The sequence below is a fragment of the Mercenaria mercenaria genome, chromosome 3 (assembly GCF_021730395.1).
Source record: "Mercenaria mercenaria strain notata chromosome 3, MADL_Memer_1, whole genome shotgun sequence".
NCBI lineage: Eukaryota > Metazoa > Mollusca > Bivalvia > Venerida > Veneridae > Mercenaria > Mercenaria mercenaria.
In genome coordinates this window covers 94,639,288-94,656,962 of record NC_069363.1, presented here as the reverse complement: position 1 = coordinate 94,656,962, position 17,675 = coordinate 94,639,288, and the positions used below count along the sequence as shown (strand labels likewise).

The 17,675-nt window shown below is 36.1% G+C and overlaps 1 protein-coding gene across 1 annotated transcript; it reads right to left on the bottom strand.

Annotated features, from left to right (window-relative positions):
- Nucleotides 1-3,359: 3,359 nt before the first annotated feature.
- LOC123523985 (tartrate-resistant acid phosphatase type 5-like) lies at nt 3,360-15,712 on the bottom strand. Its single transcript, XM_045301826.2, has 6 exons — nt 15,566-15,712; nt 12,201-12,436; nt 9,656-9,780; nt 7,271-7,471; nt 4,701-4,848; nt 3,360-3,750 (listed from the first exon to the last, which is right to left on the bottom strand). Exons 1-6 carry the CDS (start codon nt 15,606-15,608, stop codon nt 3,514-3,516), a joined length of 990 nt encoding a protein of 329 aa, XP_045157761.2. The 5' UTR covers nt 15,609-15,712; the 3' UTR covers nt 3,360-3,513.
- Nucleotides 15,713-17,675: the final 1,963 nt, after the last annotated feature.

Here is a 17,675-nt window from a genome sequence, read left to right as displayed (position 1 = left end):
CTAAAAGGAATTATATAAACTGCCAACCAGTTGTTGCGGCAGCTTAAAACAATGTAATGATAAATATATAGGCTGATTATAAGCGTGTAAGCTTGCGTAAGCAGGGATATAAATAAGCAGGGGCCGAATAGCCCTTGGCCTCTAGATATTCGGCTGGGCCCCTAAATTGTTGGATAAAATGCCCATATACCCAATGTTTAACATTTAGTTTGGACAGTCTGGGCCCCTAAATGAAAATAGCTAGTTTATATCCCTGGTTTGGCAGATAATATGCCTGCAGCCACGTCTTCATAATCTGTGCAGCTATGTACTTCTGTTGTGGGGGCACAAGTACATGCTTTATATTGGTTTAAGGTACTTCCGCCATCTTGAATTAAGGGTGACCTTCATTTGAGGTGTGAAAATATAGTGAACAAAAGCTTTCAAATGCAGCTGTTCCAGAGTACAAAAACAGCTCAGTTTGCAAGATCTGAACTAAAAGTAGCTGTATAAAAAGTAAAACTAAAATTTGGAAATAAACAAAGAAGATATTTTACCTGTATTTTTCCAAATTTTTGGTTACATTTATAAATCCTTTCAAAATATTTTATTAAAAATTCATGAATGGCAAAAGTTAGTTCAAAGTTTCAATTAGTGCATAGGAGAATAGTCTTTTGTTCTAGGTAAAAAAGATATAAAATATGCATTTTTCCTTGCTCGCTACGCTCGCACAATAAAAATCCAACAAATTTTGCATGAGCTCCTATAACGCTCTTACCATATGACAATAATTTATTTTTATTCTAATAGCCCTTGGTAACCCCTCCCCTTAAAAAATCCTCAGAAATCCAATCGGGCTAAGAAATTCCATTCTGAGACACTTAGGGGCAAGAATAAGCCTGATAAGTCATAAAACTTGGAATTTAATTAGCATGTTATTCGGTTTGATTTTGACACAAAACCTGTCCTTTTAAAATACCAAATAAAATTCCTCAGAACGCCTAGAATGCACCAGAAGGATCCGTTATTTTCAAAATTTCCCGTGGAGTGGGTGGGTGGGGGGCATCCCCCGGACCCCCCTAGTTGCGACCCTCCAACACAAAATCCTGGACCCGCCCTTGATGATGTGATAATTGTGACGTCAGGACAGTCAATCGTATAATAATTCACTGTTTTCAGCCTTCTTTGTTTAATAGGAAAATGAATCGGATCCTGTTAGAATATGTCTTAATTGAAGCAAGCTTACTGTCAAAATATGTTTGATTTGATTCATTACCTCGTTGATATTTTCTGTGGATACATGTAAAGTATAAATATATCTACCTTTTATTTCTTACTGGTACTGTGTAAGAACCAGCGTGGGAGACATCGCCTAGGCCTATTATCATAATTCTTATGCCCCCGAAGGGAGGCATGTAGTTTTTGAACCGTCTGTCTGTCGGTCTGTCGGTCTGTCAGTCTGTCGGTCTGTCCGCATTTTTCGTGTCCGGTCCATATCTTTGTCATCGATGGATGGATTTTCAAATAACTTGGCATGAATGTGAACCACAGTAAGACGACGTGTCGCGCGCAAGACCCAGGTCCGTAGCTCAAAGGTCAAGGTCACACTTAGACATTAAAGGTTATTGCATTGATGGGCGTGTCCGGTCCATATCTTTGTCATCAATGGATGGATTTTCAAATAACTTGGCATGAATGTGTACCACAGTAAGACGATGTGTCGCGCGCAAGACCCAGGTCCGTAGCTCAAAGGTCAAGGTCACACTTAGACATTAAGGGATAGTGCATTGATGGGCGTGTCCAGTCCATATCTTTGTCATCGATGGATGGATTTTCAAATAACTTGGCATGAATGTGTACCACAGTAAGACGACGTGTCGCGCGCAAGACCAAGGTCCGTATCTCAAAGGTCAAGGTCACACTTAGACATTAAGGGATAGTGCATTGATGGGCGTGTCCGGTCCATATCTTTGTCATCGATAGATGGATTTTCAAATAACTTGGCATAAATGTGTACCACAGTAAGACGACGTGTCATGCGCAAGACCCAGGTCCGTAGCTCAAAGGTCAAGGTCACACTTAGATGTTAAAGGTCTTTTTTCATGATAGTGCATTGATGGGCGTCTCCGGTCCATATCTTTGTCATTCATGCATGGATTTTAAAATAACTACGCATAAATGTGTGACACAGTAAGACGACGTGTTGCGCGCAAGACCCAGCTCCGTAGGTCAAAGGTCCTAAACTCGAACATCGGCCATAACTATTCATTTAAAGTGCCATCGGGGGCATGTGTCATCCTATGGAGACAGCTCTTGTTATTATTATATTAAATCATTAGTAATGGCTAATGCGTTACAGGTTATATAGAACACATGTCTTTCACTTCTGATAGACATAGAGGTGTATTTCTTATTTAAGGTTAGTTTTTTTTGTTGTTGTTGTTTTTTCATTTTGTTTCAATAGATGTGTATGTGACATTTAAAAAAGGGATTTAGTAAAATGAAATTCCATCTATTTTGTGTAGTTCTACAGCAATAAAATATTGTAGTCTGCCAATATCTTAGGAAGATGTGACTTATGATGGCATTTTTTGTTAATGCTCGGATATTAGTATAAAAGTGGTCCTTAGGATCAAACATAAAATTTAAAAGGGACTGTCGCCTTCTATGGTTCCTTATTACAGAATAATTGGGTCAAAGGTCAAATGAGTGTATTTTCAAATAAACTGCCGCTGTGCACTCGTTTTATTTTCAGACAACCGCCTAAATTGGTTTAAATATTGTATTGATGTGAAATTTGACAGACCCAAATCTCTCTTAATTAAAAGATAAGTGATCCCATTTTTACATTTATCTTATATCAGGCATAAGATAATTTTTCAAAAATGTTTGTTTGTTTCGGGTTTAACGCCCTTTTTCAACAGTATTACAGTTAGTTAACCTAGCCAATGTTTCTGGATTCTGTGCCAGTACAAACCTATTCTCTGCAAGAAACTGCCAACTTCCCCACATGAATGAGGTGGAGGACAAATGATTTCAGACACGTATCTTTTACCAAATCGTCACATAGAACGAGGCCCGGGGATCGAACTCACGACCCCACGATCCGTAGATCTGCGCTGTCCCTACTGAGCTGTATTAAAGCGGGGAGGGGCGGTGGGGGGAGGTGCGCTATTTCAAAAATGAAAGTAGGGGTCACTTTGAACATAATACATTTGATGTAGAATGTATAATGAAAAAAGAGACAATTTTAAACTAGAAATGAAAACGAATTGTCTAGCTTGTATGGCCTTTTCAAGAATGGTTTTAAGTGTTAAGAGATTTTACGAAATGTTTGATTAATTACTGATTCCGTAGGTAAGGATAATAAACAGCAAAAGCTTTTTCCACTTGCTATATATATAACTGATATATTAACTGTGGCAATCTCCTATACATTGCTGTCGTTTTTTCATTTCCGCTGAAAAATACCGGTATTCTGCGATGTACATACATAAAATATATTTTCATATAGAGTTTGAAACTTTAATTTATTTAATTCCGCGGCCGCAGGCTATATTCGTATCGCACTATTCCTTTACTGTCAATAAAATTAATTTTCATTCTTGTGTCAGACACATCAAATAACGCAAATCCTCCATGCTCAGCGAAAAAGAATTTAAGGGAATTCCCTGGCACGCGGCCAAGATTGAGCTGTTTTGTGATAGTGTAACTCCCACTCCCTATTATAAAATAATTCATTCGTTCTTCACCTCTGTTCGTCTGGATGTGCTGGAAATAATTAAAAAAAATCAACATATAACCATTTTAGCTCTTTCATGGCAAAATGTATATAAGTTTTTTCCCAAAATGGTGAATATTGCCAAATTACCAAAATGCCCAATTTTTACCTATGTAAACTGTAAAAATATATAAATACTGAAAAGTTTCGACGTCCAGATAGCCAGCATCTCATCTCGAGAACGTTGTAACACACCATTGCAGATAAGCCTCAAAACTCTTCTAAGAGATTGGTTATTAACGTTAAATTATTGAAATGACTAATGGCAGGATTACACCTTAAGGCCAGGTTTACACAAAAAAAAATATTTTCAGCACTAATGTAGCACTTTCGAGTCCCATATGGAACCGATTTTACCATTCTGGTCGTAAACCCGTACTCTGGCTTGAGCACTGGCAAGATATATCTTCTGATTTGTGGAAGCCGTCTAGTTGTTTGATCAAAACCTCAAAAAGTGATAGTTGTAACGTATTTCTGATAAGTATTACATTTCAGTAGTATAAAAACACATCAAACTCATCAAAATAAATTACAGGACAACTGCTCTTTCTTTATACACTGTGAAAAGTCAGAGAGTCAATGGTTCGTACAATCAAATTTGCTATTGCTTTTTGAACAGACGACATGAACAAATATTTTAGTTTGTGTTTTATCGATTCATTTGACTCCAGTACTATGCACAAAGTTATTTAATCTTTCGGTTCGTCTCAGATTAAAGGTCACTTATTAATGTCTTTCTGTCATAAAACAAAAGAACACTTGAGATCTGACTGACAAATAGTAAGAGAACATAACTTTTGCAGAATGCATTTTTATAAGTGAAAGACCTGACCACTTACAAGCGAAACTGCGTAAGGAATTGAACGGAAAGATCTATTGTTATATTATTCTCTTTACCGTATCGACAAAAGACATAAGAAGATCGTAATATAACCATTACCTGTATATTATGGTCATGCCCAGACAGATAAGCTGTGACACGGTGTTCGTATAGCAGAGGTTCGAGTCTTGTAAGGAGGATATCTGTCGGCCCATTAGCTCCCACGGAGAAGACAGGATAATGCCCGCAAACTAAGAGGTAATCAGCCCTAAAATACACGACATTCCTTTTGAAACTAGTCAAATAAAAACTTAATAACTGTATACATAACTTAGTTTGAATGGAAATATTGTTTAACCAGTAGTCAAAACATGAAAGTCATCGTTTATCCATCACGCTGAAAGAATTTCTAAAATCAGACTTTATTAAAAATGAAATGACAAATTGATATGTTAAAAAGGCTTACCATTGAGGGAGCCATTTAATATTGTTGGCGTTATTTACACACTGGTGAATCATTTGTTTAGCAAATGAGCCGTGCCATGAGAAAACCAACATAGTGGGTTTGCGACCAGCATGGATCCAGACCAGCCTGCACATCCGCGCAGTCTGGTCAGGATCCATGCTGTTCGCTTTCAAAGTCTATAGCAATTAGAGAAACTGTTAGCGAACAGCATGGATCCTGACCAGACTTCGCGGATGCGCGGGCTGGTCTGGATCCATGCTGGTCGCAAACCCACTATGCTGGTTTTTTTCATGGCGCGGCTCAAATACTCTTTGAAACAGACACAGTTTTACAGTTTCTTGAGTTTAAGATGTAAAAGTGACAATTTCTTTCGCTGTAGTTGGCAATAGTAGAGATAAATTCATTTTCAGAATGAATTAAGGAACTGCGGTTCACATGAATATCTCAAAACCAATCTAATCATCGAGATCGTTTTTCGTTGCCATGGAAACAAAATGTCTGTCAGTCTTAATAACACCAGGTTCTCAAATGAACAAAAACTAGTTACTACTTTGGCGAATGTCATTTGACGGGCCAGCAGCCGGCGTCAAACTTTGGTTTCCTCTGACTATCTTTATTTAGGACTAACTAGTTGTAAGGGAACTTGGTATGTAGGTAGCTTGCATAGAGACTGTTTGAGATTTGCATACTGGGTCACTATGATTAATGTCAGTCGATCATTACTAAACATACAAAAACACGGCTTCCGCACCTGAGTAAGAGTTACCGATTTTAGCGAAAACTGGTGTGTAGATAGCTTGCACAGAAGCAAGATTTGGATTGTATATGAGAATACTAGGGCCCAAAGTCATGGTCATCATTACTAAAAATAAAGCAACTGTTTCATCTCAAAAACTTGAGAAAGGAATAAGGTATGGGAATGAAACTTGGTACGAAGGTAGCTTGTGAAGCTTTGGACTGCATATTAATTCACTTATCTCAAGGTCACCATTACTTAAAATATGAAAACAGTTTCTACTTAATACATTTAGCTTAATGGTCAATTATTGTAACGAAACTTAAAGGCGGCTTTCATAAAGACAAAGTTTGGGATTGAACATGGTGTCACCAGATCGATAAAAAACAAACATAGAAAACCCGGTTCTTGCTCAACAGCATGAGTCAGGTAAAAATTCCGCTCAATAACTCAAGTTAAAAGGCTACGATTTCAATGAACTTAATGCGTAGGTAGAATGTGTCTTCAATATTCAAGTTAGCCTGGCTCCCTGGCTGCATGGTTGTTTTTATATAAATAATGCAAACATTTTATAATAAAATTTTAAGCCTGTCAAATAGCACATTTTATCTGATGGCTGAATTATGTTCGGAGCCAGGGGCATGTAGAAACAGCCTGCTGTAGTAACTTCCCTCTTAATAAATAAAACTTATAATATATGTAAAGAAGAACAAACATAGGGACGGGAGCCAGTCTATATTCAAGTTAATGATGTTTAAAGTAGTTCTGCACGTTCGGATATTTTTTGCTACAATGTAGTCTTTAATTAAACTAAACCTTGATTTTTCAGAACCCCAGAATATACTTAGAAAATTTAGCGAATAACAAAGATAGGATCGTGTGCTTGATTCTTTATTATGCTTATTTGAAAAAAAAATGACCTCATGCAAGTTTCATAAGGGAATAGCCCAATTTTCGTGACATTTTTTGCGGATAGAAATTTTTCTACAATGTAGATTTAAATGAAACTTTTCACAGTCGTAAAATAAAAATTGGCCTATGAAATGATGAAATAAAATGTACAGGTTTTTGTGCTTGTTTTTGAGGTATTTGCCCCTGATTAAAATAATCCGCACATTTCAAGCTGGTTTTAAGATATCATTTTGTATTCTTTAACGTGTCAGATGTTTTAATACCAAATTTTAACATTAGAAATAGAGTAATGTTGCCATTGTAATAAATTAACTCCCAAATTGCCGTTAATTCATAAAATGATTTCCATTTCCGTACACCGAATCCATGCTTTATTCTACGTTATCCGGATCCATCACTTTCGGTTTATCAAAACGTGCAGAAACACCTTAAAGCTTTGAAATTAGTTTGTTTCAGATAAACTACGTCATCCTCTGGTTGTTTCCCGTTTAACTATATAGTGCACGCAATGCAGTATAAAAACGTGTTGTATACCAGAAAGTTTGTCTTGACAATTGTCACTGGTATCGAACTTACGTAGAATCTTTGAGATTTTGTTCTATCCAGGTCCACTCCTTTTCGGCACGGTAGACACTTTTAGGACCTTTCACACCCTGTCCGCCATCTGGACGTCCATATGTGTTACCACAGAGAACTATAGTGTCAAGCATTAAGATATCCAAAACTTTACCACCGGGTAGAGTCCTCGTTTCCTTGTAGTAAAAGTATGGAAAGTTCCTTGCAGTCATGAAATAAAAAAAAAACTTTCGAACAATTATAAAATTTTGATAAATTGATATAGCATTCAGAGTCTATTTCGTACGTCAGACAGCTCTAATTTAAAAGAACAGGGAATAAGGCAGACGTAATCTGTTTTGATTTCAGAGCGCTCTAATTTAAAAAAAAGGAATAAGGGAAACGTAATCTGTTCTGATTTCAGAGCGCTCTAATTTAAAAGAACAGGGAATAAGGCAGACGTAATCTGTTCTGATTTCAGAGCGCTCTAATTTTAAAAAAAGGAATAAGGGAAACGTAATCTGTTCTGATTTCAGAGCGCTCTAATTTAAAAGAACAGGGAATAAGGCAGACGTAATCTGTTCTGATTTCAGAGCGCTCTAATTTAAAAGAACAGGGAATAAGGCAGGCGTAATCTGTTCTGATTTCAGAGCGCTCTAATTTAAAAGAACAGGGAATAAGGGAAACGTAATCTGTTCTGATTTCAGAGCGCTCTAATTTAAAAGAACAGGGAATAAGGGAAACGTAATCTGTTCTGATTTCAGAGCGCTCTAATTTAAAAGAACAGGGAATAAGGCAGACGTAATCTGTTCTGATTTCAGAGCGCTCTAATTTTAAAAAAAGGAATAAGGGAAACGTAATCTGTTCTGATTTCAGAGCGCACTAATTTAAAAGAACAGGGAATAAGGCAGACGTAATCTGTTCTGATTTCAGAGCGCTCTAATTTAAAAAAAAAGAATAAGGGAAACGTAATCTGTTCTGATTTCAGAGCGCTCTAATTTAAAAGAACACGTAACCTGTTCTGATTGGTCAGTTACGTAAACCCCATAAAGTGATTTGAGCGGTGAAGAAGTAGCTATACAAATACGGCGGCGCTCATAGACAAATTCTCAGTCAGTTTAAATACTTTTGACAAATTACCATCCAAACACACGGTTAGTGTGTTCACGCAATCTCTTGATAGCAATAAAGAATATGTCACATATAAAGATCTATTAAACGTTGGTAGATGTTGTTTTCAACAGAGAAATAACTACAATAACTGATAAATTAACAATTACTAATTGGCATGTAAGTTTTATAACATATTTTCCAATGACAATTTCTGTCAAAAATTCTGCATAGCCATTCATGTTATATAGCTATTGACCTTTCATGATTTCAGACACCATAGAAATTACATGTTACTGCTTTCAAAGTAATTAATGAATTGGCGACACATATCTGTCGCAAATTTTCAGTACGCAAACGCCAATTAGCAATTTGCGAACAGTAAATAACGACTGACCTGTTCAAAATGATAACACTATTAAAATCATCGACAAGACATGAAAAAATAACAAATGTGTCTGTTTTCATCAGTCAGATTTTAAGTTCTGCATCATTTCTCTACAGTAGTGTCATTCATTGACCTAAAATGCCACAATTGAAAAAAAAAAGTTTATTCAATTAAGATATATTTTGAAAGGTTTGCTTGATTCCTAAATTCCACAAATGTGACGCCTGCAAGGAGGAAATAATGACATGCTTACTTAGAATATCGTTAAATAATGTATACAGAAAAGTATTGGAATGCATCTTTTCCGGAAGTACGGTGCCCCTAAAGTGACATGTTACACACTTTTTTTCCAATTAGGTAATGTGAGACTTTTTTTATTTCGTTTAAACGAAATAACTTATTTCGTTTAAACGAAATAACTTATTTCGTTTAAACGAAATCATTTCGTTTAAACGAAATAATCATTTCGTTTAAACGAAATAAACTATAAACGAAATAGTTATTTCGTTTAAACGAAATCATTTTGTTTAAACGAAATCATTTCGTTTAAACGAAATAACTTATTTCGTTTAAACGAAATAGTTTATTTCGTTTAAATGAAATGATTTCGTTTAAACGAAATAAGTTATTTCGTTTAAACGAAATGATTTCGTTTAAACGAAATAACTATTTCGTTTAAACGAATGATTTCGTTTAAACGAAATGATTTCGTTTAAACGAAATAAAAAAAAGTCTCACATTACCTAATTGGAAAAAATGTGTGTAACATGTCACTTTAGGGGCACCGTACGGAAGCAACTGAAATGAGCTTTTTCGTGGGAAAGACCAAATCAGATTTTTCCCGTCGAATAGGCAGTGCCTAAGTTCGTATTATATACTTAACGCAAGAAATAAAACTGAAACCTCACCATCTGCTTGAAAAGGCTGAATATATCATTTGTGCTCGAACGTTGCCATAATAATCATGATTTCCGGCAATAAGGTACCATGGAATATGCAAGGAGTCCTGATAATAAACTTCTTCAAATGTCGTCTGCAAACATCGAAAAACGAAAAACAAATGTAAAGACTATATTTTTTGATGAATTTAATGTTATTAATAATTTCTAAATAAACATGTAGATTATGATATTAGTGCGGTAGTATATAACCCGTTTAAAGGAATCTCTAGTGTTTCCAGCAACTATTTAAAACCGCGCAATTAAACGGCAGCTATTCTGGAAACCATTTTGTGACGGTCGGCTAACCTTCCGTACACAGGGTACAATGCCCTAAGCTGAGTTTCCTTCTTACAGTAGGAACTCATTCCTACTAGATTGGTTCCAAGCGCAATTCACAACAATAATACGTCACATACTACAGAATGGCCGCCGCGGAAAGCTCGGGCTAGGCCGAAGGCCAAGCAATGACTTGGAGCGCCTTTAAATAACATGTATTATGTATGTGAAATAAATGATGCTAAATTTAAAGTCAACGGAAAAATATATATAATGCAAAGTATGTTCGTGTTCTGGAACAGGTGCTTTAAACACTTTATTTACTGCTAGTATGCATTCGGCGTGAACCAAGACGGTTTTCATATTTATATTACGGCTATGGCAAAATTTGCAGACCGAAATCTAAAGTAGGGGTTTAATGAGCGGACTAGACGGAGTCTTTTTGCAGGCTACCACTGACTGGCATATCACTAGGAACAATTCAGTTCCCTTTTGTTTGCTATTTTTCCATCAATTTGTGATAGAACTATAATGAAAAGTAGGTGAAGGAAAAATGGTGTTCTATAAAGATACGTGAATCAGCTGTGACGTTGTCGTCTTGCAATTTTTAGCTCAACTATTCGAAGAATAGTCTAGCTATTCTACTCACCCTGGCGTCGTCGTCGGCGTCACACCTTGGTTAAGTTTTTGCATGCAAGTACATACAGCTATCATTTAAAGGCATATAGCTTTGAAACTTACTTTTTCTTTTTCTAGGTCAATTACCAATCTCACTGGGTCAAGTTCCATAACTCTGACATGTATTTTGAGCAAATTATGCCCCCTTTTGGACTTAAAATATTCTGGTTAAAGTTTTGCGTGCTAGTACATACAGCTATTACTAAAAGGCATATAGATTTGAAACTTATTTTTTTCTTTTTCTACATCAAATACCAACCTCACTGGGTCAAGTCCCATAACTCTGACATGTATTTTGGGCAAATAATGCCCAATTTTGGACTTAGAAAATCCTGGTTAAAGTTTTACATGCAAGTTACTATCTCCAAAACTAATGCAGATATTGAATTGAAACTTCACATGTGCCTTCGGGGTTATAAAACTAGTTGATATCAGCAAGTCCCATAACTCTGATATGCATTTTGGTTAAATTATGTCCCCTTTTGAACTTAAAACTCTTTTGATATTTAACATTTTGGGTAATATTTTCCTGCTTCTTGGACAATATTTCGAATAGTCGAGCTTGGCTGTCTTACGGACAGCTCTTGTTATAACATTAGTTGGCACTTCGATTGCTACAGTTATAAGGTGAACACATGCATTTATCCGGAAGTTCTCCGTGGCTAAATGTAGGAGCTACCATAAGCTATTTTTTTTTTATTTCTCTCCTGTTTGACACAGAAATACATCCAATTCCTTAAGAAGTTAATCAATGGTGGCAGATATGATTATGCGCGTAAGGCTTTCAATATTGTATTTTTTCCAGAATTTCTTTTTCGTACTCAGAACAGTTATCATAAAGTGAAAATGCATATTCCATAATGTGTCTCGAGAGAGATTATATTAAGTGAGTTTTAGCATCCCCATTGATCCAAGGATTGTTTCTTATTAACTGGTGACATTTCAAAAAAGATATTTCGTTCAAATTTGAATAGGTCCTGTCAAAAGCGTTGCTAATGTCGCATTAAAGTATACGTGTAGATTTGTTACTGATCATCGGATATTTTATAAAATATTATGTAAATGTTTATAAGATAAAGTGTAGAATGATCCAGAAGAAAACCCTCTTGGTATCTGCATATCTAATCAAAAGCTTATACATATATGAGCCGTGCCATGAGAAAACCAACATAGTGGGTGTGCAACCAGCATGGATCCAGACCAGCCTGCGCATCCGCGCAGTCTGGTCAGGCTCCATGCTGTTCGCTTTCAAAGCCTATTGGAATTGGAGAAACTGTAAGCGAACAGCATGGATCCTGACCAGACTGCGCGGATGCGCAGGCTGGTCTGGATCCATGCTGGTCGCAAAGCCACTATGTTGATTTTCACATGGCACGGCTCATATATACAATAAGTATTTCCGCGGTAAAGGACCAAAATCACCATGCATAATCGTTTCTTACAGTAATGTTGTAATGTTTTTTTTGTTTGTTTTTTTTTCAGTTAAAAGTGTTTTTTTATATCTGTTTAAACCGAATTAGATGGATTTTATCTAGTAAAGAAATTCGGTGTAATTTACCTTGAACCTTGAATCATACTCGTCGTGGACACCTTCCAAATAAATGTTGTCACCGAGTGAAACTACAAAACTCGCATTTTCCCTCTCCGCCGTGATTGCCATTTGTTGTGCTACGTTGACTTGAACCATGGTCGAGTATGGATGGTGAGGCATACCACCCCAGTCTGCTAAAACCAGAAACTGCACCGAGTGATGAGTATTGCTCTTAGCCTCTTGGTTGAATGGAGCTCCTTCAGCTGTTGTATGATAACATACAGTTTGATATTTTAGTTAATAACTTTGTTATTGAAGACCGGTGTGCCATTCGATTTGTAAATTGCTAAATATTAAATACTAGACTCTAAATACCAAAGGCTACATATTCAAAATACTCAATGCTAAATGCCATATGTCGATTATCTTATACTAATACCCGATTTTACCAACTGTCAATTGTCCAATGATTTGGTGATATGTATGTCTATTTGTCCAGGTTCACAGAATGTATATCTAACCTCCGATATTTTAAGGCATAAGGTTATCACTGGCACCAGACCAGAAAGAAAATGCCACTGTACATGTTATACCCTACCCTTAGGTATACTATAAAGGTAGATATCCCTGCAGCACAGAGCACCCCAAGCACAGCCATGCATTGCAAAGTAGCCCGCAACAAAAAGAAACTGTAACGGAAAAATATAAACGACGGGTTGCTTCAAAAATCCAACAATAAGTACATTTTTATTATAATTTATGCTGAATACAAAAATGGCTTTGGGGATAAGGGGTAAATAAAAGGAAAAGGGTGGGGGTGTTTTGGAAAAGTGGAAAAAAGCAATGATAAATATTCAACAGGGAAAGCTACGTTCCTAAAACGCAGCCTCACTACTAACATCGGCAATATCATATAATATGCGGAGTGTCCACTCTGTTTTAGCCAATGTGACTGGTGCACGATGGAAGATAGAACACCACTTGTTCAATCTGCATGGTACGCATTTACCGAACTGCGCGTTTTAGGTGAGAAATGCGCGATTGAAATAGGCTTTCGCGTTCATGATCATGGTTCTTATAGTATACCTAGGGATAGGTTATAACAGTCATGTACAGTGGCGATTTCTTTCTGGTCTGGTGCCAGTGATGTGTACCAGTATAGCATTAAAATCTGAACTTTTCGCTTTAAAATGTCTATGCATAGTACGCCAATGAACATTAAAAGGTGTCATTCATCCAATGATACTTGAATGATTTGCAGGCAGTCCCAATGTGGTTAATACCAGTTTAAACGCACAAGAAATAACGTTCAGTTCTTACATTTTACAGTAGTATAAGTACCCTTTCCATAAACATAATATAATTATGTAAAAATCTTCGATTATCGGTCTTTGCATTACATTAAGCAGCCAAAAAGGCATCGCCCTCGTTAAATTGTAATTTGCCATCCGATAAAAATACATTTTTTTTATTTGAATCTAAACTATCCTTAAATCTAAGGAAAGGTCGCATTGTCGCGTCAATATAGTTTCAATCTTTTAACTTAAGCTATGAATGAATGTTCTTCTTGATATTCTTAGTACATATATCTTTTTTTTTTGTGAACGGCGTCAAATTGCACGTTCAGTCTCGCGGAGAGGGTAGCCCTTGATATTATTATTGCACAAATTCTATTCATACGAAAATGAAAGTAATTTTTTTTCCATACAGAATACAAAATGAATGTAAATATATCTAAATTTTCTTATTATGGTATTCAGCGTTATATTTAACCTTTATCCTGCTGAACTAAGATGGACGAGCCCATCATTCAATTTGGGCAGTACCACTTATTATTCAAAGGGGTATTCACTGAAAATTTACTAACTGAACAGCGAACAGTGCAGACTATGATCAGTCTTCAAGGACGTGCAGGCTGATCTTGGTCTGCACTGGTCGCAAAGGCAGATTTACTTGCCGCCAGCAAGCTCAAGGATAACTATGCACTACATTTTTCATCAGGAAAATGATAGATTTCTCCTGCTGAATACAAAGTATAGATAAATCACATTAAGACAAGATGTTTGATTAATATGTGGTTTTTTTTTTTTGGTTTTTTTTTTTTGTTAAATGTACACGTGCATTGTTGTACACGACGTCCATCGATTATCCTTGTGTCTGACAGCTGTTTCTAGAGACATATCCTTTAAAGCTACTCGCCCACAGCTGTGAGAAAATTTTCAAAATTCCACCAAGTTTGGCATATATATGTGATACTGTCCAAATAAATTAAATGAGAATACGTGTTAGATATTGGGGGGAAAAAAGCGAAAAGAGTGTTGATTTTCTCGATTATATATAAAGCAAATGTAACAACGGTTTTCTCTTTTAGGCACTATATCTCCGGTAATTTATTAGGATAACTTGTTAAACTCCTATTTCAGTAACTTTGTCACTTTCAGGGCACCCATAATTTATCGAAGTTTGAGATATAACAATTTTTGCCTAAAATGTATGAAGAATCGTTTTAACCCTTAGCTTGCTAAATTTCTATAAGAAAACGTTCATAATAATTATATTTCTGTAGTTCGTCACAGAAATAATTAAATTGATCATGAAAATGTCTTAAACAAAGTTGACGTCATGAAGACGCCGCTGTCGTGAACTGGGATGCCTACACTTTGATTCAAGGAATGACCCTAAAATAAATATAAGGAAAAGTATGGTACATTTGTAGCTGATACATTACTGGTCAAAATGATACCGAATTTGACATTACCATTGACTAATATTGAACTTATGGTAGACGCCTATGTATTTCTTGAAGTACCCTCGAAGATGAGAGGCAACTATGTATTTCTTGAACTACCCTCGTAGATGAGGGGCAACTATATATCTCTTGAAGTACCCTCGTAGATGAGGGGCAACTATGTATCTCTTGAACTACCCTCGTAGATGAGGGGCAAATATGTATCTCTTAAACTACCCTCGTAGATGAGGGGCAACTATATATTTCTTGAACTACCCTCGTAAATGAGGGGCAACTATGTATCTCTTGAACTACCCTCGTAGATGAGGGGCAAATATGTATCTCTTAAACTACCCTCGTAGATGAGGCGCAACTATATATTTCTTGAACTACCCTCGTAAATGAGGGGCAACTATGTATCTCTTGAACTACCCTCGTAGATGAGGGGCAACTATGTATTTCTTGAACTATCTTGGTAGATGAGGGGCAACTATGTATCTCTTGAACTACTCTCGTAGATGAGGGGCAACTATGTACTTCTTGAACTACCCTCATAGATGAGGGGCAAACAAATCGACGTCAGCGGGCTAAATCACAATAACGTGATCTCCAACTTCTTTATTTACATGATGCCACCTTTTACTAAAATATAAAAATTTCTTACCTTGGAAAACTAAAATCAACATGAAAGCGAACGCATTATTCATGGCTAATACTTGTTTACATTGTTACACTTCTGACAAGAAAATATTCAATGGAAAGATAACTAAAAACAACAGCCGCTTGTTGTTTAATCGATTAGTCAAAGCGTAACAATTAACAAGATCGTACATCTGTATATCTGTAACGATTTATAGAACAATGTTTTATAAGTGTGAGACAATCACGGATGTTTATCTAATAAATAGCACATTACACATGTACGTGCGTGCGTGCGTGCGTGCGTGCGTGTGTATGAGATACAATGTTAATGTTATAAATCACCTTAGCTTAAAAGACTACACATGCTCGAAACAGGCTGATCGGAATTTTGTATTTCACTTACCATATCTTGAAAGTTTTTGACCTGAATCAAGCCCCTGTGGCCGGGACGTATACCCATACTATACACTCACGTGTAGATATAGGAGGTAAAGATTATTTTGATTATTATTTCATTTTTGTCTTGGTTTTCTTCAAGCAGGGATTGATGCTTAAGGTGGAATGCCCCTAAGCCTGAAGATATAGGGTTCCGTTTCAACACTGTTACATTTTTGAAATTTCTGTAACATTTTTCTCAGCAGTCCTTCGAACAGCGCCTTTGATGTACCGTGATTTCACGTCCATCAGACTGTTTTCGTAAATAGTTTTTTTCAGTCAACAAGAATCGATTTGGCTATTCCTGTACGAAATTTTACAGCTGTAAAAGACCTGTATTTTTGTTCAAAATAACATGTATGTCCTTTTACAACTGTAATAGATAATTAAACATCTGTACTTACTCTATACCGCTTTAAATTCCAAAATTTTACAAGATGTGATGTCTGTGTGAATTTCAGTTATATCCCGCCAAAATGCATTAAAGATGGCTGACATTTACTCATGTTTCCCTCCAAAAATGTTACAGCTGTAATTTTGAGACATGTCCATTTTACAGCTGTAACTTTCAACAGTAAACTTTTTACAGCTGTAAATTGAGACTTTCATATTTTACACCTGAAAATTTAATGTATTTCTGATCAGTTTTCCACTTACAGGTCTTTTACAGTTGTAATTTCAAAATACAGGTCTTTTACAGACGTTTTACAGCTGTAAAACTGGTCCTTTTTTGGTACAGGTTACTAATCATATTTTCATATAAAAATGTATGTAAAGTTGTATATTTGTAAGTGATGTCAGAGCGGCAAATATAATGCTGAATTCTGAATAAAAAGTTTCCGTTAATTTTGTCTCATGTAAAACCCAAACGAGTGAACTTGACAAAAAACTGTCATGATAATGAAAACTTCACAAATAGAGAATATTAGGTTACTGTCTTTCTTAACTTGAGTTTACCTCGTCTCGGGGTGGATAAACCTTTCTCCAACTCGGTGGATAAACTTAAGCTAAGAAAGACAGTGACCTAATATTCTCAATTTATATCGAATACCCTCCAAAGAATCGAAATATTTCCAAAATGTAAAATTTGTAATGAAGTTAAATAAGTTAGTAATGTTTTGTTCGAACATGATGATAAGTTTGGAATCATCAGTTTAACATCAATTGATACATTAATATAGCGGATGATATACTGTGTAGGTTCTTAGTTTCTTTGTTTTCAATACTAGATCGGAAATGAAGTTTAGGAATAACTCATTAACTTTCGGCTTGTACTATTTAACGTATTAATATATATAAAAAACAATGTTAATTTAATAAATTATTGGACAAAATGTGAACAGACTTTCATTCGGTGACACTGCCTTTCGTAAGCTGCCGTTACGGTATAGATACGGCCAATACGTAATGCGTGCATTAGATTTCCCCACCCCCACTTCTTTGTTTTTTGTTTCTCGTTTACGAAATCAAGTGTGTTAGAATTGAACGTTCTATTTTAAACTCCTCATAGTCTGTTGATACATTTATGGGAATAAAGTCTACCCATTTGTGGTGGTAGGTTATGTTCAGAGAATGGCGTAGAGATACCTGTATGTTTCTGTATGTCTTTTGTTGACCAAGCCGGGCATCCAAAATACGCCAAAAATGTATGTCTTTTGTTGACCAAGCCAGGCATTCAAAATACGCCAAAAAATGGG